This window comes from Diplotaxodon limnothrissa, linkage group LG8 (assembly GCF_057381915.1).
Source record: "Diplotaxodon limnothrissa isolate DT_005_m linkage group LG8, D_limnothrissa_male_GT1.1, whole genome shotgun sequence".
In the NCBI taxonomy this organism is placed as follows: domain Eukaryota; kingdom Metazoa; phylum Chordata; class Actinopteri; order Cichliformes; family Cichlidae; genus Diplotaxodon; species Diplotaxodon limnothrissa.
Genome location: NC_140603.1, coordinates 29,989,788 through 30,013,958, shown reverse-complemented (window position 1 = coordinate 30,013,958; position 24,171 = coordinate 29,989,788). Strand labels below are relative to the sequence as shown.

At 41.2% G+C, this 24,171-nt stretch overlaps 2 protein-coding genes across 4 annotated transcripts in view; both read left to right on the top strand.

The window, feature by feature from the left end:
* The first annotated feature begins 1,091 nt into the window (after positions 1-1,091).
* chmp6b (charged multivesicular body protein 6b) lies at positions 1,092-10,009 on the top strand. The gene is made up of 8 exons (XM_085361716.1): positions 1,092-1,290; positions 1,760-1,869; positions 2,609-2,696; positions 2,777-2,863; positions 2,949-3,014; positions 3,206-3,286; positions 3,410-3,482; positions 8,084-10,009. Exons 1-8 carry the CDS (start codon positions 1,228-1,230, stop codon positions 8,131-8,133), a joined length of 618 nt encoding a protein of 205 aa, XP_085217842.1. The 5' UTR covers positions 1,092-1,227; the 3' UTR covers positions 8,134-10,009.
* Positions 10,010-16,030: 6,021 nt separating this feature from the next.
* Positions 16,031-24,171, top strand: part of baiap2b (BAR/IMD domain containing adaptor protein 2b) — a 74,611-nt gene continuing 66,470 nt past the window's right edge. For all 3 annotated transcript variants that reach the window (XM_085361679.1, XM_085361680.1, XM_085361681.1), the window contains exon 1: positions 16,031-16,290. In XM_085361679.1, coding sequence (XP_085217805.1) covers positions 16,216-16,290 — 75 coding nt within the window. In that variant the 5' untranslated portion in view covers positions 16,031-16,215. The remainder of the gene's footprint in view (positions 16,291-24,171) is intronic.

Sequence of the window (24,171 nt, the reverse complement as noted above, 5' to 3'; positions counted from 1 at the left end):
AGAGGTTTACCTAAGTGCTTCACATAACAGGATATGTACAGTTTCCTTTTTTGCCCTCAGTTTAACTTTGTTGTCCTCATCCATTTCATCATTTTTGCTAGCATTAGCCCCAGCGCTAGCCAAAATGTCTCCCTTGTCATTAACTTCACTTTCTACAGTGTCCATCTCAGCCATAGATTGAACTCGTTTCTTGTTTTTTGTCTTGCCGTGTTTGTCGTTCACCATAGCCCCATCCTAGTTAGTCATTTTCTGCTGTTTATCTTGGTAGTATTTCAAGTATTCAGGGGCTTTGACAAAAAAAGACCCGGGAACAGTAGTTCAGTAGTTGTGTCTTGTTCCTTTTTTTTTCAGTGTATTACTCCCGAACCCTGATTTGATCCATATTTTCTGCACTCTGTACCCATACTTTCACACCTAGTTTTTTTAAAAAGTAAACGTGGCCACTTTTAAATAGCTCGTGACTGAATGTTTGGACTTAGAATAAATCAGGAAGATGTTAGAGTGAAAACGTAATTATAAAAATGTGAGTTTGAATTATTAATAATTAATGTGAGTGTAACAGTGGGTGCAGAGAACTGTGCTAGAAAAATTTGTTTGAGAACGGTAAAATCATCTAGAATTAATTTGCTTTTTTCATTTTCATTGGGAAATTTTTTAAATTATGAAGATTAAATTAAATTCAAACTTTTGTAAAAGAACAAAAAAACAAAACACACAAATCTAACACACTCCAAATACTCAATCTGTGGAAGTTAAATTAATTAACATGCAAATTTCCAATCCTTTATCACAGGTTACTCTGACTGTTTGTATTGTCACTCTACTTTGAAAGTCCACACCGGAAGTTTTGTACGTTCACACTGTAGTTTCTGTGTCTGACCACTGGAGGGCAGTGGAAACTGGTGGATCTCTTTATTTTAAACTGTGTTTACGATTACTCGGCTCTACCCTCGAAACAGCTGTGATTTTAAAGTATTTTCATGTTAAATAACGGCAGGTCTGTCATAAGTTTGCTCTAAATGGGCGCTTTAACCAAATGTCATACCAGAAGTGTCTGTCCCTGCCGGGACACCGTCCTTCCTGGTGTGGGTGTGGACACAGATGACTACACAAATAATGGAGGAGAATCTTCACAAGTCTGTCTCTTGAATTTAGCTTTACATTTAAGTAGTTTGCCCTCCTTTTTTGCTTTTTGGTTGAGACTTTTAGCTGGCATGCTGTGCCAGGATGGGAAATCTTTTTGGAAAAAAGAAACAAACCCGAGTGACAGAACAAGACAAAGCGATTTTGGTAAGTGTCACACAGCTAGCTCAAGTGTTAGCCTGGAATTCTGTGCTGTAAAACAGAGCGAGCTCTTGTGTGCTAATTTAACAACTTCGGTTATCGAGTAGCCCTCAGCAATATTTTATAAAGCAAAACATCTAAATGTTATTATTATTCAGGGTCTACTCTTCTGTCTTAACGTACTTAACCGCTTAATCCTCTTCGATTCGTTCTTTAAAGTGTCCTTTAAGCAAACACTGTAAGTCATTCAAATTCTAACACTGTAGTGTACTTATTTTTCTATGCCGGTATTACCGGAGGACCTTAACGTAAGCGCAGCCAGTAATAATCAGATTATAGCTGCTGTAGTTTGTGCAGACTGCTACAATTTCTAAACCTGGATCAACAAGAAGTTGGTATGGCTGAATTAGTTTGAAGCGTATCTGAGTGCAGTGCAGGTGTTTGGTTCGTTCATGTCTCTATTTCCTCATTTCAGCAACTCAAACAGCAAAGAGATAAGCTCAGGCAGTATCAAAAGAAGATCAATGTGCAGCTGGAGAAGGAGAGGCTTCTGGCCAAACAGCTGCTGAAGGATGGCAAAAAAGAGTGAGTACAGTATAATCAATGAAACCATAGTAATGATTGAAAGGAGAGTAAAGGCATATATGTTCTCAGCACGAAATATATAAATACTGCTCAATAGGGAGCGTAATACTCAGGACAGAAAGGACAGCTTCCCTGCAACTGTTCTTGCAGCTGACTTCCCAGAGTTCATTAATATAAAATTAAAATTAAGAAAAATAAAGTTTTGAAATCTGCAGTTCTGAAATGTTGTTCTAATTGATGTCTCTAAAGCTTATTTCAGGCAGAATCCTTAAAAAACAATAAATAGCGAAAAACACAAATCAAGCTGACGTCTTCAGTTGTTTTGCTTGTTTGAGCAGCTGTGAAGAATCCAAAATATTTCCTTTCACTGTCACCAAATTCAGTTTAACAGAGGGCTGAACTGGATGAAAATCACCTTCTCTCCAAACTTCTTTATCAACCTTCCTTTTGTTTTCTCTGGGTTATCTACTGCAGTTGACTGTGAGCACATGTACAGTGTTGGTGCATGTGCTCAGGGTGCTTGGACAGAGAATCAGAAACTAAACGTAAATCCAAAGCCAGTTAATAGTGGCAAGAAAGCAAATGGGATGGGAGATGGGAAAGAAGAGAGGTTTTTTTTACTGTTGCAAAAAGAATTTGGGAAGACGAGACATTTTGTGCAGCGCTTTTTTTTTGATTGTCAATCATCTCTTACATTTCTCCCTCCTTACTACAAGCTTTAACGTGTTTATTTGAACAGGAAAGCTCTTCTCTTACTGAAGAAGAAACGCTATCAAGATCAACTCTTGGACAAGACAGAGAACCAGATAAGCAACCTGGAGCGCATGGTGAGCGATCGGCGAACTGCACTGACACTCAGCAGCGTTTAGGTGGCGCTCACAGCTCCTCCCTGTGCTCCTCGTTTCAGGTTCAAGACCTGGAATTCGCCCAGATCGAAAGGAAAGTCATCGATGGATTGAAAGTTGGAAATGAATGCCTGAAGAAAATGCATGAGGTAGGTGATGACATGTGGCCTGCAGATGCTTTTAAAATTCATCACCTGTTATTCATGAGCTGTTATCAACTCTTTTTCGCTGCAGGTGATGTCTATTGAAGAAGTAGAACGGATTATGGATGAAACTCAAGATGCCATTGAGTACCAAAGGGTAGGTCCTTTCAGCTGGTAATCGGGTTCATTTATTATTTTAGCCTCTTTTACTTCATTCTGCAAGTAGATGTGGAGAGAGTGAAAATTTAAAAGGATTTCTCAAATCTCTGTAGATTAAATTTCACAGATGTAAAATTGGTTCGTATCCACAGTCATTTCACTTTTTAAAAACTTGTCGTCTCTCTGCAGCAAATTGACGACATGCTGGCCGGCTCCTTATCTCAGGAGGATGAAGATGCTGTGCTGGCTGAACTGGAGGCAATAACTCAGGTTAGTTTAATCAGCTTTAAAAGAAAGAAAAAGAAAAGATTAGATCGCACTTTTAGCAAGCAGCACCCTGCTCTTCATTTTGATTCTGAGTTCTGACCTGTCGGATTTTGAACTTTCTCTCAGGGAGATGTCGAGCTTCCTGAGGTCCCTTCAGACAAACTGCCAGATGTTCCAGAGGCCGCGGAGGAGCAACCAGGTTTGTTGTCTCATGTTTTTCCTATCCCAGGTTCACACTGCTGCACAGTCCTGTTCAAAAAGCAAGACTGACTAAAGTTCCAACCAGAAGTCTTTCATTATCCATTGATAACTCTGTTGTCACACCTCCTCAGGTTAAGAGTCTTGGTTTTATCCTTGACAGCACTCTTTCCTTCACAGTACATATTAATAATATCACTCAGTCTTCTTCTTTTTTTTTAATCTTCATATTAACCGCCTTCATCCTTCGCTCACTCCAAACAGTACCGTCATACTTGTCAATGCACTTGTCATATTTCGTTTAGATTACTGTAATTCTCTTCTCTGTGGTCTATCTCAGAAATCTCTCCACAAACTGCACTTAGTTCAAAATATAGCTGCTCATATTATATCCAGAATTAGATCCACTGAACATGTAACAGCTGTTCTTAAACAGCTCCATTGGGTTCCCATTCACCTCCCTGTAAATTTGAAGATCCCACTTCTTACTTTATAACCTCGCTCCTCCATATTTATCTGATCCTCTCCATACGTTTTATTTTGTTGTACTAATGTAAGGTGACCTTTAAAGGCACCTGTTAATAAATATGTTATTATTATTATTATTACTAATGACTTTTAGAATATGTGCATGACACTTCATAGAAAAAATCCAACAGCCATCCTCCCATCGTGTTTCATATCGCAGAGGCTGTGCTGAAACCTCAATAATATCTTCTTTCCACGACTGTAAACACTTCACCACCAGAAAGTAATTTTAGAGGAGTCAATAAATAGAATGCTTTTATTAACCCTTTACAGCCGATCGGAGCGGGCACGCTCCATTTTGCGTAACTATTTTTAAATCCCGGTAGCTCTGCAACCACATAAGCTAGCGCAATAATTTTTTTTGCATATGAAACCGGAGGAGTTGTACTTACATCTGATGCCATCAGCTTGTCCTCGGTCACAGTTTCCTTCCACATATAGCTTTGCAAAAACTGCATAAAAATCACTTGCAGCAACAAAAACATGATATTCCAGAAACACGCTTCCCCGATCCGATCAGCTGTTTGTAACACTTCCTACGTCCATCAGCGCGAACTATCACATGACCGCATGACCTGCCCGAAACCGGAAGTGACGTCATTTTGCGGAAATGTAGTTTTTTTTACGATCGGGGCCTTATGAGCCTATACTTGTGTTTTAAAAAGTTATGTTTGAGTTTATGACTTTCTGTGTCATTTCTGGGATGCTGAGGACTCATATTGCTCTGCTGGAAATAGTTTATTTTGATGCACATGCTGTTATTTTGCAAATTTGCACTATAATATTTATTTTCGTTTTTCCTGCAGTGTATAGAAATTGGTGTATTTCAAAAATAAAACTATGAAGACACTCAAAATAAATTTCCTGTGGTGGGAAACTATTTTGTGCAACTTTTTTGTATTTACAGTTTTGAGGGATAAGCCTCTTAAATTTCTCTAACTAGAAATATATGTTAAAAAAACAAAAACGATTTTCAATTTTTTTGTAGTTTATTGCACTTTTTTGCAATTTATGTAATTACTATGCACTTAATGCAGACATATTATTAAAATTTAGGCTGTAATGATTGTATTGATGTATAGCAACTTGAAATGCTCCCAAAAATGGCTCCACAGCATGTAAAAATATAATATAAGCTCTGGCGGACTTGGTTCTATGGTCGGTCTTAAAGGGTTAAAAGGCTGTGCTGAGTCACCGTGGGCCCTGGTGACCTTATCACTCTGTTTAAAACTAAAACATGCAGTGTGATGAAGCTTAAATCTCGCTGCTGTCTCACGTCTTTAAAAAGGTCTTTAATGAGGTGTCTTCTTGTCACGTTGGCGCTTTATTAGATGCTTAAATGCAAAGCTCAGAAGAGAGAGGTCCTCAGAAAGCGAGGTTATTACATCTATTAACATCACGTTTTTATTCAAATAAATGGCAAAAACCTGCCCTGCAGCTGTTTCCAGCCACTACTTGCAGATTTTTGTGTCGATCATTGTTCTTTCGCTGCTGAATCAAAACGTCTGGAAAGATTCCCGTCTCATTAGATTAGATTAGATTAGATAGATTAGATAGAACTTTATTAATCCCTCGGGTGGGTTCCTCTGGGAAATTCGATTTCCAAAAAAGCACAGCACCGACAGAAGTTACAGAGTTACAGAATATTATATATTTATATATATATATATATATATATATATATATATATATATATATATATATATATATATACATACACACACACACACACACACACACACACACACACACACACACACACACATATATATAAATACAGAGACAATATAAATAAAATATACGAAGGGGATAAATAGAATAAATAGGAATAAAAAATAAAAAATAAAAATACAAGTGAATTGCACATTTCAAGTATTGAGTCTATTGCACTGTTGACTATTTACAAAAAGTATTGCACAAGGTATTGTACAGTGAGGTGAAGAGGCACTACAGCTTAGTTGTTCCCCCCTCCTTTGTCCTCCTGTTTCCCCTCCCTCTCCCCTCCAGAGAGGAGTTAAACAGTCTGATGGCGTGTGGGACAAAGGAGTTTTTAAGTCTGTTAGTTCTTGTCTTGGGGAGAAGCAACCTGTCACTGAACAGACTCTTCTGGTTGTTTATGGCCGTGTGCAGAGGATGCCCAGCATTGTTCATAATGTCCAGCAGTTTCTTTAGTGTCCTTTTCTCTGCCACTGTCACCAGAGTGTCCAGCTTCATGCCGACCACAGAGCTAGCCCTCCTGATCAGTTTCTCCAGCCTGGATGAGTCCCTCTTTGCTGTGCTGCTCCCCCAGCACACCACAGCATAGAAAAGTACTCCAGCAACCACCGACTGGTAAAACATCCTCAGGAGCTTCCTGCAGATGTTAAAAGACCTCAGCCTCCTGAGGAAGAACAGTCGGCTTTGGGCTTTTTTATACAGGTGCTCTGTGTTGCATGACCAGTCCAGTTTATTGTCCACCCACAGCCCGAGGTACTTGTACTTGTTGACCACCTCCACCTCCTCCCCCTCTATCTGAACCGGCAGTGGACCTTCTCTGGACCTCCCGAAGTCCACAACCAGTTCCTTAGTCTTTGAGGTGTTGAGTTGCAGGTGGTTTGTGTGACTCCATGCGACAAAGTTTCTCACCAGACTTCTGTACTCCTCTTCCTGATCATCCCAGATACACCCCATGATGGCCGTGTCATCTGCAAACTTCTGAATGTGGAATAATTCAGAGTTGTAGCAGAAGTCAGAGGTGTACAGGGTGAAGAGAAGAGGGGACAGCACAGTTCCCTGTGGTGCTCCTGTGCTGCTGACCACTGTGTCAGACGTGATGTCCTTCAGCCTGACGTACTGTGGTCTGTCGGTGAGGTAGTCGGAGATCCAAGCCACCAGGCAGGGGTCCACCTCCATCCTGTTCAGTTTTTCTTGAAGCATACAGGGCCGGATGGTATTAAAGGCACTGGAAAAGTCAAGAAACAGGATCCTGACCATTGCCATCTTTGTGATCTTTGACTCTCAGTTAATGGTGAGGAATGGTAGAGGCACACCTGATAGGAAGTAAAAGGCTGTCAATTGTTGAAGCTTAATCACTCTGGGGACCGTTAAATTGTGTGTGTAACATGCATATAAGCGTGAAAATGCTACATTGGATTTACTAAAAATGACCTACATACATGCACTTTCTATACACATAAAAGGTAAAAGTACTCTTTATTTGAAGTAAATGTTTTAATCAATCCGAGTATATATGTGAAGAGTCTTGGTAGCCTTGGTAGTTCATAGGCAGAGTTTCTTCAAGATTACATACTCTATGGTCACTGTAGCATGATTAGTACTCAGTAGATACTTTATACATGTATAATCTGTATTAGGCCTGGGCAGTGACACCCAACATCTGGTCGCTACAGAGAAGTTTGTAATTCCTTAAATGGTTGACAAGAGGCCATAAGGGGTTTTTGGGGGCAGCACCGTGTGCTTCTTTGCATCCAGTTTCACTCTACCGACGGCAAATGTCCAGCAAATCCTCGTCAACCATTCAAAAAATACAAATTTTTCCTTAGCAACCACTTGTTGCCATATGTTCGCTGACCCGTCTCTAGGCCCCTGTGGCTGAAACCTCAGTTTTGTTTCTGCATTGTTGGATCTGTGAGTTTTCTGCACTTGATCTGTGATCTCACAGCAGGTCCAGGTTGTGTGTTTTATGTTATTGGACAAGATGAAGGTGATGTTGTGTCTGCTGTCAGGTCAGGCTTCAAGAAAAATGAACTTGGGTTTTATTTTTGCATAAAAATGAGTTCACTGCAGTGAGATCAAATAAAACAATACAGAATAAAACAATTTTGGTAAGTAAAGTTCAATAAAGTAAACTAGTCTCAGCAGAGGAAAAAGCTTGGAGCATAAAATAATACATTGGTTAACCAAACTTGAAAAACTTCAGGAAGATAACTGGTGTACATGGTATGCAAACAATAGCAAGCACTGAAGCATACTAAAATGCTGTAAAATACTGTAACATTACCTATAAAGATTTAGCATGTCACGACTCTACGGCCCCTCATCCTGCTTCTTTCTCTGTCAATCTCTTTGTTTCAGAGCGGGAGCGTCCCAAGAAGAAACCGCAGCGAGAGGCGCTCGCTTTGTAGGAGCACGACTGAGGATCTTCAGCCGACAGCAGCTGGTTGCTCAAAGACCCAAAGACAGCAGCCAGTCTCAGATAACCGGGCCTCCTCCACCCCATCCAGCGGCTGTTTCTCCTCATGGGCTGCAGGTTCACACGTGAAGCGAGTCAGGACCGGTTCACCGCAGTCACAAATGCTGATTGAACCATGAAGACCTGTGAGATCAGATTATTGTGCCTAACCTTTGTTTGATTAGTTCTCTGTGTTTACCATCAGTCATTTGACATACAGTGACCTAAAGCCATGTGTGTATGTCATTTTAATTCCTCCCTCAAAATATCTTCGCCTGATGGGTAATGTTTTTAAAGAGCCAGTTCACCCAAATTACAGAAACACACATTTAGCTCTGTGCATCCAGGTCTGTGCTGCCATGCTTTCTCAGATTGTGGTGATTTTTTTTTTTTTTTAGTTTTTAGTTTTTTTGCTTTACAGCTGCAGTAAGTCCAGCTGAGATTAAATTGCTTTTTTCCTGCTGTAGAATACATATATCTGTTCTGTCGTTTGTCCTGTGAGGGAGGGGTAAAAATGCAGAAGAGACATTATGATGGTGCTGTGCTCTGGCGATCTGATCCACCTTCCTGTCATCTTGTTTGCCCTCTGTGTGCTCACCAGTAACTGATACCTGTACAGCAAGTTGGAGTAAATGGAGTTAGCCCTATCTACCCTTATTGTAGACTTTGTGACCTAAACACATAGAACAAAATGATGGAGGAGTTAATTTCCAACTTTCACCATGAACAGAGCCTCCTTCACATATGGCGATAAATTGTTCACCCTAACATTTGCCTGGCTCTTTACTTTCTTTGATATATGTCGTTCTACTAATGCACTCAGCCTGTTTTTATCTGTGTAAAATCTCCCACTCAGCCTCCCTGCAACAAACGCACACATCTGGTGAAACAAAAACTTGAGGAGCGCAAAACAAGCATCTCCGCAAACATAGTAACATAGATGATGGATCGGTGATCGGTGAATGTAATAACAGAGAAACAAGCCTGGGAACCATCATTGGTCTCTGACAAGTTCACATAGAGACATTTTTCTTCCATGTATTAACTTATTTGTGATTGCAAAAAGGGATGATTAGATCTCATTTCTGCTAGTTTTTAAAAATCTTTGCTTATAAAACATTTGCATTTAGCAACAGGATGGAGGGGTACGTTGTTTTTCTTGTGATTTGAGTGAACTGATCCTTTAAAGCAGGTATAACAGAAACATAACATTTTCTCTGTAAAGTCTTTGGTGTCTTTCTCTTACCGTAAAGGCCTTCTCTTCATCTGGCTTTGCTTTCTGAGTTACTCAACCCACCCTAAAGTACCCCCCAAAAAACAAAACAAAAAAAACTATTTGCATCAGATTCGCAGAATATTCTCTCAGTCTGACCCCTTTTCAAGCAGCTTAACTAATCTAATTCCTTGCTCCCCTTGTGGATTAGTTCAGTGTCATTGGAGAAAGGGCTAATCATATCGTCTGTGGGCTTACCTCTGACGCCCAGACAACAGCTGGTAATCTCTTCAAGGTAATAACTTGACAGAACCTGGGGCTTTACCCATCAAGTATGATCAAAACTAATTATTTCAGTGTTTGCGTATGATGCTTTAGATTTTCTTACATATTCATGTTAAAGTGGTGCAAGAAGGGTGGCCTAGATCCAGAAGGCTTAAAGCTTGTGCATCTTTGAAGATCCAGCTAACTAATCTGTAAATCAGTTAATCTCACAGACAGAAACACTGATGACTAATACTGACAGTCTGCGATTCGCCAGTCCTGCTGCAAACTACTTGTCTTAAAATGGCCTCAGATATTGTACCTCTATATATTCTTTTTACAATAAAAGTGTTTTTTTATTGCCGTTCGTTATCTCACTGCCTGTAAATCACTGTTCCGATTGTTATTCAGTGAGTGAACACAAGGTGGCAGCAGATGACTCAGTTTTGAAGCTGCTGGTCTCCAGTTTTCTCTCTCCTCACTTCACAACTGACCAAGGCAGGTGGTCTCTATGTGTTGGAATAAATGGGAGTCCTTCTCTCCACTATCTCCAAATGCTTCTTATAAGGGATTCTTTCATCACTGAGCTTCTGTCTCTAATTTTGTAGGGTCCTTACATAAGGACCTTGAGATGACTGTTTTGAACTGGTGCTGTGTAAATAAAACTGAATTAGGTACACAGTTTACTGTGGGGCTTCCCTCTCATATCCAGATGAAAGTTATCTTGTAGCTAAAATGTAATATTTTGGGCCGCCTTATTTTTCTAAATCTATACCAATCAGGCATAGCATTGTGTTGGTCCCCCATTTGCTCCCCAAACAGCCCTAACCTGTCAAGGCATGGACTTAACTAGATGCCTGAAGGTGTGCTGGGGTCCAGCACATCCCAGAGATGCCCAATTGGATTAAGATCTGGGAAATACGGAGGTCAAGTCAACACTTCAAACTTGTTGTGCTCCTCAAACCATTCCTGAACCAGTTTTTGTGGCAGGGTGGATTATCATGCTGAAAGGGGCCATCAGGGAATGCTGTTCCTCTGAAAGAAGGTACATGGTTTCCAACCATGCTTAGGTAGAAGCTACATGTCAAAGTAGCATCTCAAGGTTTCCCAGCAGAACATTGCTCAAAAGAATCACATTGCCTCCACCGACTTGTCTTCTTTCCATGGTGACGTGCTGGTGCCAGGTTTTCCCCAGGTGAGCAATATCCATGCACCCAGCCATCCACGTGATGTGGAAGAAAATGGAATTCACCAGACGAGGCCACCTTCCTGCACTGGTCTGTGGTCCAGTTCATGCTTGCGTGCACATGGTTAGTGCTTTTAACAGTAGACAGGGGTCAGCACAGGCAGCCGGACTGGTCTGCAGCTCTGCATCCCCATACACAGCAAACTGTGATTCACTCTGTACTATGACACCTTTCTGTCAGAACCAGCATGAAGTTTTTCAGGAATTTCAGTAGATCCATCTGTTGGATTGGACCACATGGGCCAGCCTTCATTCCCCGTGTGCCTTCTGTTCCTTCCTTGGACCACTGTTGATAGAGGAACACTCTACTGGAGATGCCCTGACCCTGAGGACAAAATGTTAACTTGCTCCTTTATATAACCCCTCCCTCCATGAATATCCATCAGTGAATATGAGAGGTATTCACTTCACCTGTCAGCGGTCATCATTTTACGTCTGATCGGTGTATGTTTAACCTATTTCCCACATCACACAAGGGGAAATGGGTCAGATGATGGCATACAAAGAAATTTGTTTCCTGCTTTGGTGTGGAGGAGCTTGAATGTCCTGCACAGATCACTTTAACGATTAAATGACAGTAATGCTTTTGTGTCCATCTGGAATGAAAAAGACTCTGCTGACAGTGAAAAATTGAGGGTTGTAATCCAATCATTTGCTTACCCACATTGTTTTAGCCTTATGTCAATTTATTTAATTTAAATGTGAAGATATTGAAAACTTTAATAGCACAGTGTGGTGCTAATGGGGGTACAGAGGTGTGGTGCTTTACCGAATTCTATAAAATTGCATGATTTATCTTTAAAGTAACGATTGGCATTTCATCAGTGCTATAAAAGAAGGGGAGACTGTTGACGAGCCCTCACCATCCTCTTTAATTTCATCAGAGTAGGAGGCACAAGTTTAATGATCTGTGTTATTATAAATCTCAATGATTGGTCTGTTTTATGGTTTGCAACCTGATTTGTCATATTTTTGAATCAATATTAAAGATTAAAGGCCTTTAAAGTCTTAATATTAAAAAAACAAACAAAAAAACACACATAATGAATCTGTTACCCCCCCATTCTGTGGCTTCTAGCATGTATGACTAGCATGTATGAAAAGTACAGGCCCACCATGACCTTGCTCTGCTATTGTTCTGAAGGTGATCGAAGCTCATTCAGCTAAGGACAAAGCATCAGATAGATAGGGAGACATTAAATGTTCCCATCTCTAACCTTGAACCATTCTCTCCGACAACGCCGATGTATTGACGAGTCTGAAATAGCCCGAATTGCTTTTGTTCACTTCACACTGTTTTTTTTTTTTATTTTTTATTTTTTTGAATGGACTGAATCCACTCTGACTGTGCACTACAAGCCTTTTCGGAGGTGTGTGGGAGTGGGCGGCGCACAGACTGAATGTCAGAGCGCCGCGCTTGCTGATGAATCACAGACGTGGATCTAAAGCTGAGAGAAAAAGCCTGAGAGGACGATGATGAGTAGGCTTCACATGAAACGCTGCTGAATAAATGCTTCAGGTATGTAGGTGTGTATGTGTAACCTGCCCACCCGGAGTCTTGCCTACCTGATTACACCCCCACTGTACTGAATATACACACATGCAGAACTTTACTGAAGTGAAATGTCATTTTCAACAAGTTTATTTAAAGGCCCCAGTCCTAAAGGACAATTTTAAGTACTTTGTTTCCAAATTCTGACAAGTCACTTAATTTTTACACTGTTTCCTGTGTTCCCCTTTCAGTTGCCCGTTCACTTCCTATCATCTCTCCATTTTTGGCTGTCTAATAAAAGGATGAAAAGCCCCAGATTTATGAATAAAATGTCTCTAAATCACTAATTAGCTCACTAAAATGTTTTAAATGCTTAAAATGGACAAAAATACATTGGAAAGACATTACTTCTGGGCTGGTGCCTTCAGGTATGCTGATTGAAGCCACGTGGATACAGCTTCATATAATAGACCATGGATATACCACTCTGAGTGTCATCACAGTCCAATCTTAGCTTTTTTGAAACCAGAGGTCATGAAAATGTGTTAAATCTGACATAAATATGTAAACTGACACTACATCCTCATGCAGTAACAGGTCATCTGTTATAAAGTGAGCCCACCCTAATTTGTTCCCTGTTTTATTTACCTGTTTGACACTGACAGAGATCATAGCTGACATATAAAGATCATGCTGTGTAAAAAAAACCCATAAATTTGTCTGGAAAATCGTCAGCCTGTAAATTCATGAGATCACAGACCAAAGGAGCCAACGACTGTTTACTTCCATACAATCAGGCCTCCCATTTGCAACCAGATGTGTTGCTCCACGCTGGTTTTTATCAAGACTGCATGGTTAAATGGCCTTCATTTTCAGATCCAGAATCTGCATTGATCTCATAAGACAGCTCATAAGCGGTTTCATATGTTATATATTTAGAATAATACCAATCTTATCCTGCCAAAAACGTCACATCTCATAGATGTTTATTTTGTGGTTTGAACCCCAGCCTCAAGTAGAACCCAGTTTAAACCAAAAGAAAATTTAAAAAGTATGTGTAAAGGAACAACCTTCAGCAAACCAATGTACTAACTGAGACTATTTTTAGGGGCTATATGCTCATTTTGGATTAAATGCCAGAAATTTGTATCAGGGGCATCAAAAGACTGGATAAGTTTAATGGTTAAATGCTTTGTGTTGTTGTTGTTGTCATTTTATTAGTTTCAGGTCATCATTTTTGCCACTTCACGCCTGAGTTCAGTCTTAAGCCTCCAGCTTTGTTTATTTCTCAAACTACCCATAATTAATAATCAATGTCTTAATTAATTTGTGTACAATTATACTTCAGAATAGGTTGGATGTCAGCAAACATAATGGCAGCTCACATTCAATTACGGAAACTAATTGTGGGGATTGAATATTCACAGAGGACTAAATCAATAGCCTCGCTGACAGTGGGAAGGCTGCTGTTTGCTCCAGTGAAGACCAAACATGCCTGATTGATTTCCACTAACTGTCTGCAGTTTGGTTTCCTCGGGACTCGCTCTAATCGGATGTGATGAACAAAACAAAATAAGTCTGTTCTGGTAGAGATCCACGGTGCCACTTTATTATCTGGTCTACAAGCTGCTCTTAAATATCTGCTCTATCTCACTAAACGAGAGAAAAAAAAGTGTTGCAGAAAAGAAAAAGGCATGACTGTCCTCTTTCGCACTTATCTTCTGTTATCTTCTGCTTCTGTCTCTTTTATTTAAATACATCCCCATTCAGCAGCTCTCAGATCGTGATGTGTGGGATTTCCCGGCCCACAATCCAGGGCTTACAAATCCAAGTAAATGTGGCTCCATCCCACTCATACCAACCAGAGCCCACTCACCCAACCGCCACACAAATATAGAGCAGGCACACATATGGGGCCACGGTAAAATCTTTTTCTGTTGTGGGTTTATTAAAACTTACATTTTCACAAAACAAACACACAAAAAAACCCTTTCCATTATCTTACAGCCCCTTTTATGTAGAGGGAAGACTGAGCCGGAGGGTCTAAATGACTGAAATAATAAACACAGACTGAATAAATCACTATAAGAATAGGGATACTGGAAAATGTAATATTTGTACCGACTAAATGGATGAAGATTGTTGCAGTTTCTGTATGGAGCTGCTCAGTCAGGTCTTGTGAATGGTTGTAGCAGAGGAGGCGTGGGGTGGCTGACACAGCAGAGCAGGTGTGGCTTCTTTAAAAGCCGTGCTGCATTTCTAGACTCAGTGCAAAGCATCATAACACAAGAGCACACTGCCTGGTGGTTTCAGTCATGATGACTTACAATATTAATAATAATAACACAAATTATTGGCTAGAGGGCGAAGGAATCAGGTTTTATTACAATTATCATGAAAAAAAGATGCCTGATTACTGATAACTGAAACAAAAAAAATCACCCGACTTCAAGTCTTTAATGTCAAACAAGCTGTCTATACTCCCAAAAAGAAAAAAAGGTGATTCCTATAAAGTCTGTCAAACAGTACAAACCAGCCTTTACATTTTAAACGAGATTAGTGCTTTTTAGTAGGAGGAACTCAGCAGTGAAACCACCTGTCAGATTACCAACAGGGAAAAGCAGCTTCTAAAGCCATGAAAGAAAGCGTGTCAAAGTGTCTGTGCTAATTTAATTAAAAACTGTATTTTACTGCTAAATCTATCCATACATCCATCTATTCACCTCCACTTATCTAATTCAGGTTTGTGGGGGGCTGGAGACTTATCCCAGCTATCATAGAATAAGGTGTGGAGTACAGCTTGGACAAGCTGCCGCACTGTCAGGGGCTCTGCTGTATCCAGCTAAATCAGAATATAAGGACCAACTGTTTGATGTCATGATGACGATTTTAGGGTGGGTTCTTTCAGGGATGTTTACGTGATTTTTTTTTATGTGGGGCCCATCCATTTTCTTTGTGTATCCAGTTCGTGGTTGCAGCTGGGCCAGAGCCCATCCCAGCTGTCATAGGACAAGAGGCAGGATACAGCCCAGACAGGCTGCCAATATATGGCAGGATTAACACAGAGAGACAGGAAACCGTTCACCCTCACACATTCACACCTACACCCAAGTCCCCAGTTAACCTAATGCACGTCTTTGGAAGGATGAAGCTGGACTACCAGAGAGGAACCAACCCAGATTTGGGGGACACTGATTAACTGTATTTAGGAGGACCACACCTTTTCTCCATACCTCCTCTGCCGTTTTGGGGTAGCACAGGTTTGGGGGTCCAAGCAAATTTTACGGAGGCCAGTGCCACCCCTGGACTCCATTTTGGCTCCGTCCTTGCTTTGTTCTCTTTTAGATCCACATGCCAAAATCCAGTTTTGAGATTTTTTAACAGAGCGTATTTCTTATTTTTAAATTAAATTAATGTCTGCTTATTGTTAGGCTAACATCCGTTTTATCCTTCCCCCAGGCTTCAATGTGATACGCTGGAGAATGATGGCTCCTGCCGCTTCATCCTTATGTACTGTTGTAATTTAGGTCGCAAGTTACTCTATTTCCCACCGCCCTTGAAAGCAGCACCGCCCCTCTCAGAGTGAGTCCGCCTCTGCGCTCCAACCGAGAGGCACCGACTGACTGACTGGCTGCGTGGGGAGCCGGTGTGGGCGCAGCGGAGGACTTTCCTATAAAAGCAGGGATCCCACGACCAGACGCGCTCTTCTCTCTCAGTGAACGGCAGACAGGAGCCGCTCTTTCCCGCGAACAGCTGTTTCATTCCCCTTGTTACAGTTCGGAAAACCCTCCCAGCCTCATCCGAAAGGAAATCTTAGTCTATGGTTCTGACTGACACGCCTACAAGGATGTCCCGGACCGACGAGGTGCACCGTATAACGGAGAATGTCTACAAGGTAAGCCGGGCTCTTTGGTAGTTTGTTTCGGATCCGCCGACCGTGCGTCCTTCTGCCGCTCGGAGACACCTGCTGCACCGGTGAACCGCGGCGTTTAGAGGACGCGCTCAGAGGAGAGACAGCGGATAACTTTGTCTCAGCTGACCTGCACTGTGTCTTACCACTGTAGTAATAGAAGTGCCGGTTTATATATGCTGTGAAGGAATTTACTGATAAAGGAAATGCGTCCTGAACAGCTCAAGTTTATTCATCGTTTTCCTACAGCTGATGCTCTGAGTTTGAACTGTTGGAGACGGATTTTAGTCTCAAAATTCTTACAGGTGAATAATTTGTCCTGTTTTAGCCTATAACGTGTTATAAGTGATAATAAATCAGAGTCAGACCAGTCAAATCAGCAAAGTCACATTACAGCGATTAATAATGTTAGGAGTAACAAATTCCAGGTAGATAATCAATGACTCGAGGTGTAATTGATTTAAATTGCTTGGCACGGAGTATTTGATTTGCCTTAGGGTTGAGGGAAAGGGTTGAACTGTGCCCAATGCTACAATGCTACATTTGCAATAATGATGAGGGAGCCAGTTATGTAAATGCTGCAAACTGACAGTTTGCCCTGGGGTGATTTATTTCAACACTATGCAGAGCAGAAGCTGTCAGCCTCAGTGGTAAATCCTGCTGTGAGCAGGTGAACTTGACATTATCTGCCTCAGTGAGACTGATCATTAATTTATGGAGTCTGCGCATCCTAAAAGGGGTCCCCGTTGGTCCCAGCAGTCTTCACATTTGGGCTTTTTTTCTTAAGGTGTCTGTGCTGTTGATAGTTGGATCACTTCAGAGAGAAAGGACAGAGTCATTATCAGCATGGTGGTATTTGTAAAAGTCAACTGTAATTTTGCACTCTGGATGCCCCAAATTGGCATTCAATTTGGGATCTGAAATGCTGGTTGGAAAAGTCATGCTCAAGGTTTTGCTCTGCAGAAAAGAAAACAAACTGCTTCTCGGTGTCAGAGGTTTCTTAAATATCTCAGCATGCGCTGAGCAGACCACCCTGCACTTGTTGAAAGATGAGAGGCAAAACGTGGCAAATGATTATGTCCTCCATTTTTATTTCCACAACAAAGCCCCTTTTCAGCAGTGTCTGTGGTGGAGGTGGAGAAGTGTTACTCTTGACTTTCACTGCACTCAGGGCAGCTTTCCAGGCGAGGTAGATTTCAGCAATGGAAGTACGACAAGGGCTTTCCTTTTATGTGAGGAGACTTGTCACCGTTCCATACGCCTCCGCAAAAATGCTCAGAGAGAAGAGTCGGAGTGCCTAAAAGCTTCTTCGTGCAGGACACGACTTGGTGGATGCAGGAGGAGAAGGGCATGTGTGCTTACTGAGCCAAAGGTGTACTTGAAGGGGGGTTTGGTTCAGCGAGAGTTCATGGTTCCTTGTGTGACAGAGGCGGGATGGTGTAACATGACATTACCATTTAGGCTGCCAAGGAAATGATAGGAATTTTTTCAGACTGGGGCTGACTTCAGCCAACACACAGATACACAAACCCTCAAAAGACTCTAACAAGGGATCAGAGGGGCACAAGCAGGAGGCTAGCTGCCTTATGTTGCGACCTGTGGGTGGGTTCTATAGCCTGAGCTGGATAGAAAACTGCAGAGAGGAGGAGGAGGAGGAGGTGGAAGATGATGAAGGAGGATAGGTAAAAAAAATGGTGGTTGCGTGATGGAGAAGTGGGCAGTCTTGTGATAGGTTTATTAGTCAGTTGATGACAAATTATCTTACTATAAATACTATAAATACAATACTTTAAATTGCATTTCTGATGTGATACTGATACCTTCTACTAATCTGATCCCGGGGTTACATTAACAAGCTGTCCCTCCAGAGCCTAGCTTTGTGACTTCAAACACACCAAATCAATGCATATTGTTAAATATATTCATTCATATTTAAAAGCAAAATAATGAAAGACAACTTAGTAAAGATTTTAAAAAGTGTTTTGCACTAGTTTGTTTTTAGCTCAGTGTGAGAGTCTTTACTGCCTAGAAAGCCACAAGAGATTACGCCGCATGTTTACAACAGAAGAGTTTAATGTCAAATACTCTTCCTGATGCAACCCCAAAGGGAATTTGTGTCTGTGGCGAATGTGTTAACCGCTAAACCAGGGATGTTTCATTTTGCATCAAGGCCACATGCAGCCCCCTTTATTTAGTTTTTACTGGGGTGAAGCAGTAAAACTGCCCTTTCTGTCAGTGTAAAGAGGTTTATCTGCACAGTTAATCCCCAGAATATCTTAATAATATGAAAAAGAAGTGCACTTGCAACAGAACATCTCAGTTTTCCTACATAATAAAGAAATGCCGCTGTAGTAAATCTGTCAGCACATTTCTTTGGGCTTAAATCTTTGCTTAATGGTGATGGGGGTGGTCTTCTTTATCTGCGAAGTGGTCCAGTAGGCCAGATTGGAGCAGGCCTTATGTTTGATACCCCCCACTACACCATTGGAAAGACATGTACAGCATGGTGATGTTAATTGCAGCCATTTTAGTCTCTCCTTCCTCTGTGATTGCACCTCCTCACACACGGAGTGGAGCAGACAAGGAAATGAAACGCCTCCAAACTGCTGACTCTTTGCTGTTCCCTTTCCCCACACTCTCGCTCCTGCTGAGGTGTGTCGTAGTAAAAACAGAACTGACCTGATGTGACTGGACAGCTCCGTTGATTGACTCCGTTTTTAAAAGAAGTTTTTGTTGGATAAGTCAGGCAAACCGAATGTGCCGCTGACCCTTTGGTCATAAGAAATGTCAGATAAACTGCCAAATGTTTATCACAAGTAAACTTATGTTGGATTAAAAAGATGAAAAAGAAAAAATGTGACCATCAGTTTCAGCTTCTGTGAAAATCTGTGTTAGGATGCGGTTTTGTCTTGTCCAAAGAACGCCCTGCTCAGGGGTCGGGTATGAAAATGCCAACCTGCAGAAATGCAGCTCTGGGTTTTCTTCCTGTCATCAGCAGGCTGAAGCAGAGCGCTGCTGCCAGTCTGACCCCTGATGGGGGGCTGACTGTAGGAGGCTGATGCTCACTGGTGTGGCAGTTGGTAGTGTAATGGCAGGCCTATTGCTGGTCCAATGAGCTTTGTGTGGGACTGCTAAAGAAACTAACAGGTCTTTATTAATTCATTATAAGCGTGGAAGATGAAAAGGCCTGAAGGTGCTCGCTTCAACGCTCACGTCTGTTTCTCCACCGAGGAAAGAAGACGCAGACAGGATGACAGGAATGCACTCCTGTGGTGTTAGGATGGTGATCATCTCTTACAGAACATGATATTGCGGTAAAGTGTCTAACAGCATGTACCCACAGAGGGCATGCCTCTGTGTAAAGTCCCCAGTTTAAATTAGACTTTGACTTGCCTTTAATGATTGAAAACATTAGTTCGGCTACACCAATTCAGTGATGCACATTCATAGACGATTAGCTGAGAGGCTGATTGAATCTTATCATGTTCTGGTTATGTCCAGGTTATTCCACCTTTTCCTCAGACTGAGTATTTGCATGTTTTATCTAAGTGTGTTTGAAAAAGCTTTATTAGTTATTGATATGAAGTGGATACAATTTATAGAACAGAAAACAGTCCGAGAAAGGTGTTATTTGTACTTTGGGGCAAAAAATACTTCTTTTTGTTTTTAAAGTAATAAGAAAATAACCTGTGTATGCTCTTTTGGAATAACAATAAAGCATTCATCATCTCCATCTAGTTGACTTGAGGAGTGACAGTAATGGTTTTGCTCTGCAGCTCGCAGAACAACAAGTGTGATAAGCTGCTGCAGTCCAAGATGCTCTTTAGCAGCGGCTGAACTTTGAAAATACAACTTTGAGGACTGTCTGCTAGTAATTTGATGTTGTTCTTTTATAGGGTTGAAAACTGTAATTAAATTACAGATGTCATTGTGAAGCTGTTAACACACCTCCAAGAGTATTATGTGGTAAATACGATGGTTGTTTTTAATCCTTTGTGTTTCTAGCACACAATGACCCTTTGGTGGATGAACGCTGGTTTTGTTTTCTCTGCCTCCTGTTGTTTTCTTTGTTTGCCTGACTGTTAGCTGCCGGAGCAAAATAAGTTGGACTCAACAGCAGAAGACCAAAGTCTTAACCTCTCTGCTCTGCTGCTGAAATGCAAGATGCTGAATCTAATTTTTGGATGACTCACATCAGTGGATGCGAGTGAGTGTGTGTGGGCAGTAGTGCCTCATGACTATATGTGTGTGTTTCACTTGTTTGTCAGCTCCCGTACTGTACTGCGAGAGTGGCTGGCACTGTGCGTTTTGTTTTTTTCTGATGTGAGATTGCACATCATCACAGAGCCAAACTATGAAGTGAAGTTATCGGTCTGTGTGGATTGAAATGTCAAGAAAAAAGTCCCAGAGGACTGTGTGTAGATACTACACGGAGACGCGTTTGCTACCCACTGACAGTGTGTGTACACTGTGTTTCCTCGGGTTGTTGTGGTTGCTGAACAAATGCCATCTGTATGTTTGATCAGGAGTGTATTCAGCCAAGCATTGTAATCCCAGGAGTACTGCAGGCTCAGGTTGTTGAATGAAGCTCGAGTGTCAGGGCGAGGCTGCCTCGATTGTTTCAGGTGTTTGATGGTGAGAGTGGACTAAAGGGAGATCAGTAGGTCAGTTGATGTTTTTTTGTGGTGTGTTTGTGGTATTTGTATATGCATTGAGCCATTTTAAAGTTTTTCTACTGGCCACACAGCACAAGTTGTGTGTTTGAAAGACCACATAATACCTTATCAATGCGTTAGAGCACTTTGCTCTCAGATTGCGGCCTTACTTGTGGTTCCTAGATTATTTCAAAGTAGAATGGGAGGCAGAGCCTTCAGCTTTCAGGCCCTTCTTCTGTGAGATCAGCTCCCAATTCGGATTTCAGAGGCAGACACTATCTCTACTTTGAAGATTAGGCTTAAAACTTTCCTTTTTGATAAAGCATATAGGCTGGATCAGGTGACCCTGCTGCTGGGGGATTCCCATGATGCACTTGGTGTTTCTCTTTCCCCTCTGTGTTTATGCTTCACTCTGCATTTAATCATTAGCAATTATTAAACTCTGGCTCTCTCTCATGTAGTTTGCCTTTTGTCCTATCTGCCTCCCATCAACCCCCAATCAACTGGCAAATCACAACAACAGTTGCCTCAAGGTGCTTTATATTGTAAGGTAAAGACGCTAGAATAGAACGAGGACTCGCTCATGGGGGGGTTGTTTGAGGTTTGGACAATATAAAAGCGACTGTTATGGTCATTTGGCACCGATGGACCGATCTCAACGAAACGCTGTACAAAGTAATTATTAATATCTATATGTTGTTCACTGCTTTTTATAGTGAACAAGCTGGAACATATACAGAGTCCTGCTTCTGTAAGTGTTTGGATTTGGACTGTTGGTTGAGCCATACCAGGAATCAAAAGATTCTGTTTTTCAGTTAACAAAAGAAAAATCATAGATTCATTGATAAAAATACGTGATAACTTCATGCCTTGTTTTGTTGCTTAAAGCAGAACTGCAGTGAATGATTTTCTGAGGAGAAATTATTATTTGAGGCAGTTGTCAAAAGACAGGATTGAACTGTAGACAGGCGCTTGTTTGCTTCCCTGTGAGATATACAGGTGATGAAAGAAACCATCCCACCTCTGATTCTCCTGTTATTGACAGAAGCTTTCAAAGTGTCTCAATTGCAGCATCAATCTCTCCTTAAGATGCTATGTTAGTTTTTGTATTGCCTGACTGTCACCAGAGAATGTTATCAACCGATTGGAGTCATAAATCCTCCGTAAAATACTGTCGTACTATCAGGTCCAACTTCCAAAAGACATAAGGCAGTCCTCCTACTAAGCCCAAAGTATTTGTTCTCCAGGGAGGATTTTTTGTCGCGTGTGCGTGTTTTGGGAGTGTTGTGAGTAATACTACCGAACACTTTATCCCCACTGTCACACGTACAATCTGTTCAGGTTTTTTTCTCTATGAACACAGACTTTTCAGTTTAGCCAAGTGGACGAATAAGCAGAGAACTGCTATCAACATTAATCGTTTCTGGTTATTTTTAGAACTTCTGTTCTTTGTACCACAACCTCTTTTTGTTTTATTAGTTCATTGCTTTCTTATTAGAGTCCTCACCTCAGCTCATAAGCACCACAGGTGAGAAGCAGGACATCTGCCAGGAAATTGAACCTTACAGGTTAGCAGTGGATTGACTGAGGAAGTGAAGGGTTTTTGGCAGAGACCTCTCAGCAGGATTTCCACCTCCTCCTTCTTTCACACCACAAAAGGATATTTCTGGGTCGAGTCCCACCTCTGTACTGATCGGGTAGATTAAACCAGTCTGGTCATTTTTCCTTTTGTTCACATTTGAAAGGTTGTCTGAGGTGAAAACAAGCCTCCGGCCTCTTTGCTCATGTGCATAAAAACCTATTGAATCCAGATGCTTTGCTTAGGCCAGATTACTCCAGTGTAATTGTTTCAAACCAGTGATTTCCTTCTCTGATTAGTCACAGTGCTTTCAGCTCTTTTGTCTCTGTTCAGCGTTATATCGCAGGCTTTGTGCTTCAGTCCCTGCAGAAAACTGTGCCTCCTCAAGCTTCAGGGTTTGTTCTAGCTTTGTGTGTCTTGTCACTGATCGTTGGGCAGCAGTCGTGTTTGTGAGCGTCACAGTGACGGTCTCTGACAGCGTTGTGGGGTGTGTGATGGTGTTATGTAAGATGGGAGCGGTGCAGGTAGAAGGGGATGCAGTTATGCACATGTTTGATATAAAAGTTAATTTAATTTATGTTTTCAGAGTCACGGCTAACACTCTGTGGCGCTTTTATTTGTTGTGCATTGACTGATTTAATGTATAGTACATCTTCATGAAAGTGGAGCAGCTAAAGTGTCTGATGCTTATGTGCATATGAGCACTGGACAAACAACCTAGTTGTAGGGCTGCAAAACTTTTTGAAAAATTGTGTGCAAAAAGCCAAAAAAATAAAAATGCAGAGCTAAAGAGGATTGCTTAAAAAGCATGCTTACAGTTAGCATGCAGCTCACAAGAGTGCCAGATGCCAAGAATTTGCCGATCCTAAATTTCCACAGTTTCTCTATTTACACAGATCTCGCAGGTATTAATATGATGGTACAATTTCAGTTTCTGTCAAATAGTCATTGCTTTTATTAAATTTGCATCAGCAGTTTGGTGCAACTGCAGCTTACAGTACTTCAGGACAGTATTTCTTAGCTTTAGTGGTTTAAAAAACACTTCGAGCATGAAACCAACAGTAATGTACCCTAATGCTTCACTTATGATGCTTAATGCATCTGTTGCTGTTTATTGTTATTTATGTACATCTACTTTCTTCGTTTTTGCGAGAAATCCCATACAAGATGATTTCACACAAGAACACACGTGTTCTACTGCTTGTTAACACAAATATCTAATCAGCCAATCACATGCCAGCAACTCAATGCATTCACACATGTAGACATGGTCAAGGAAACTTGGTGAAGTTTAAACTGAGCATGAGAAAGAAACTGAATTTAAGTGAATTTGAATACATTTGGAGTATTTTCAGAAACTGCTGTAATTTACAGAAAACACTCTCAAAAAGTGAGCAGCAGTTTTGGATAATGAACAGACTGCTTTGAGCTGATAAAAAGGCAACAGTAACTCAAATAAGCACTCATGACAACCAAAATATGCAGATGATCATCTCTGAATGTATAGAACATTGTTGTTGGAGGCCAGCGGGCTACAGCAGCAGAACACAGTAGGTGTCACTTCTGTCAGTTAAGAACAGGAAACTGAGGCTACAGTTCGCAGGGGCTCACCAAAATTGGACAATAGAAGAT

What these genes read in the sequence shown, in the direction of transcription:
- chmp6b (XM_085361716.1), top strand. Translation starts at nt 1,228, where the DNA reads ATGGGAAATCTTTTTGGAAAAAAGAAACAAACCCGAGTGACAGAACAA. An exon ending in CTGAAGGATGGCAAAAAAGA is followed by an intron (nt 1,870 to 2,608) that starts GTGAGTACAGTA and finishes TTATTTGAACAG; the next exon opens with GAAAGCTCTTCTCTTACTGA. An exon ending in TAAGCAACCTGGAGCGCATG is followed by an intron (nt 2,697 to 2,776) that starts GTGAGCGATCGG and finishes TCCTCGTTTCAG; the next exon opens with GTTCAAGACCTGGAATTCGC.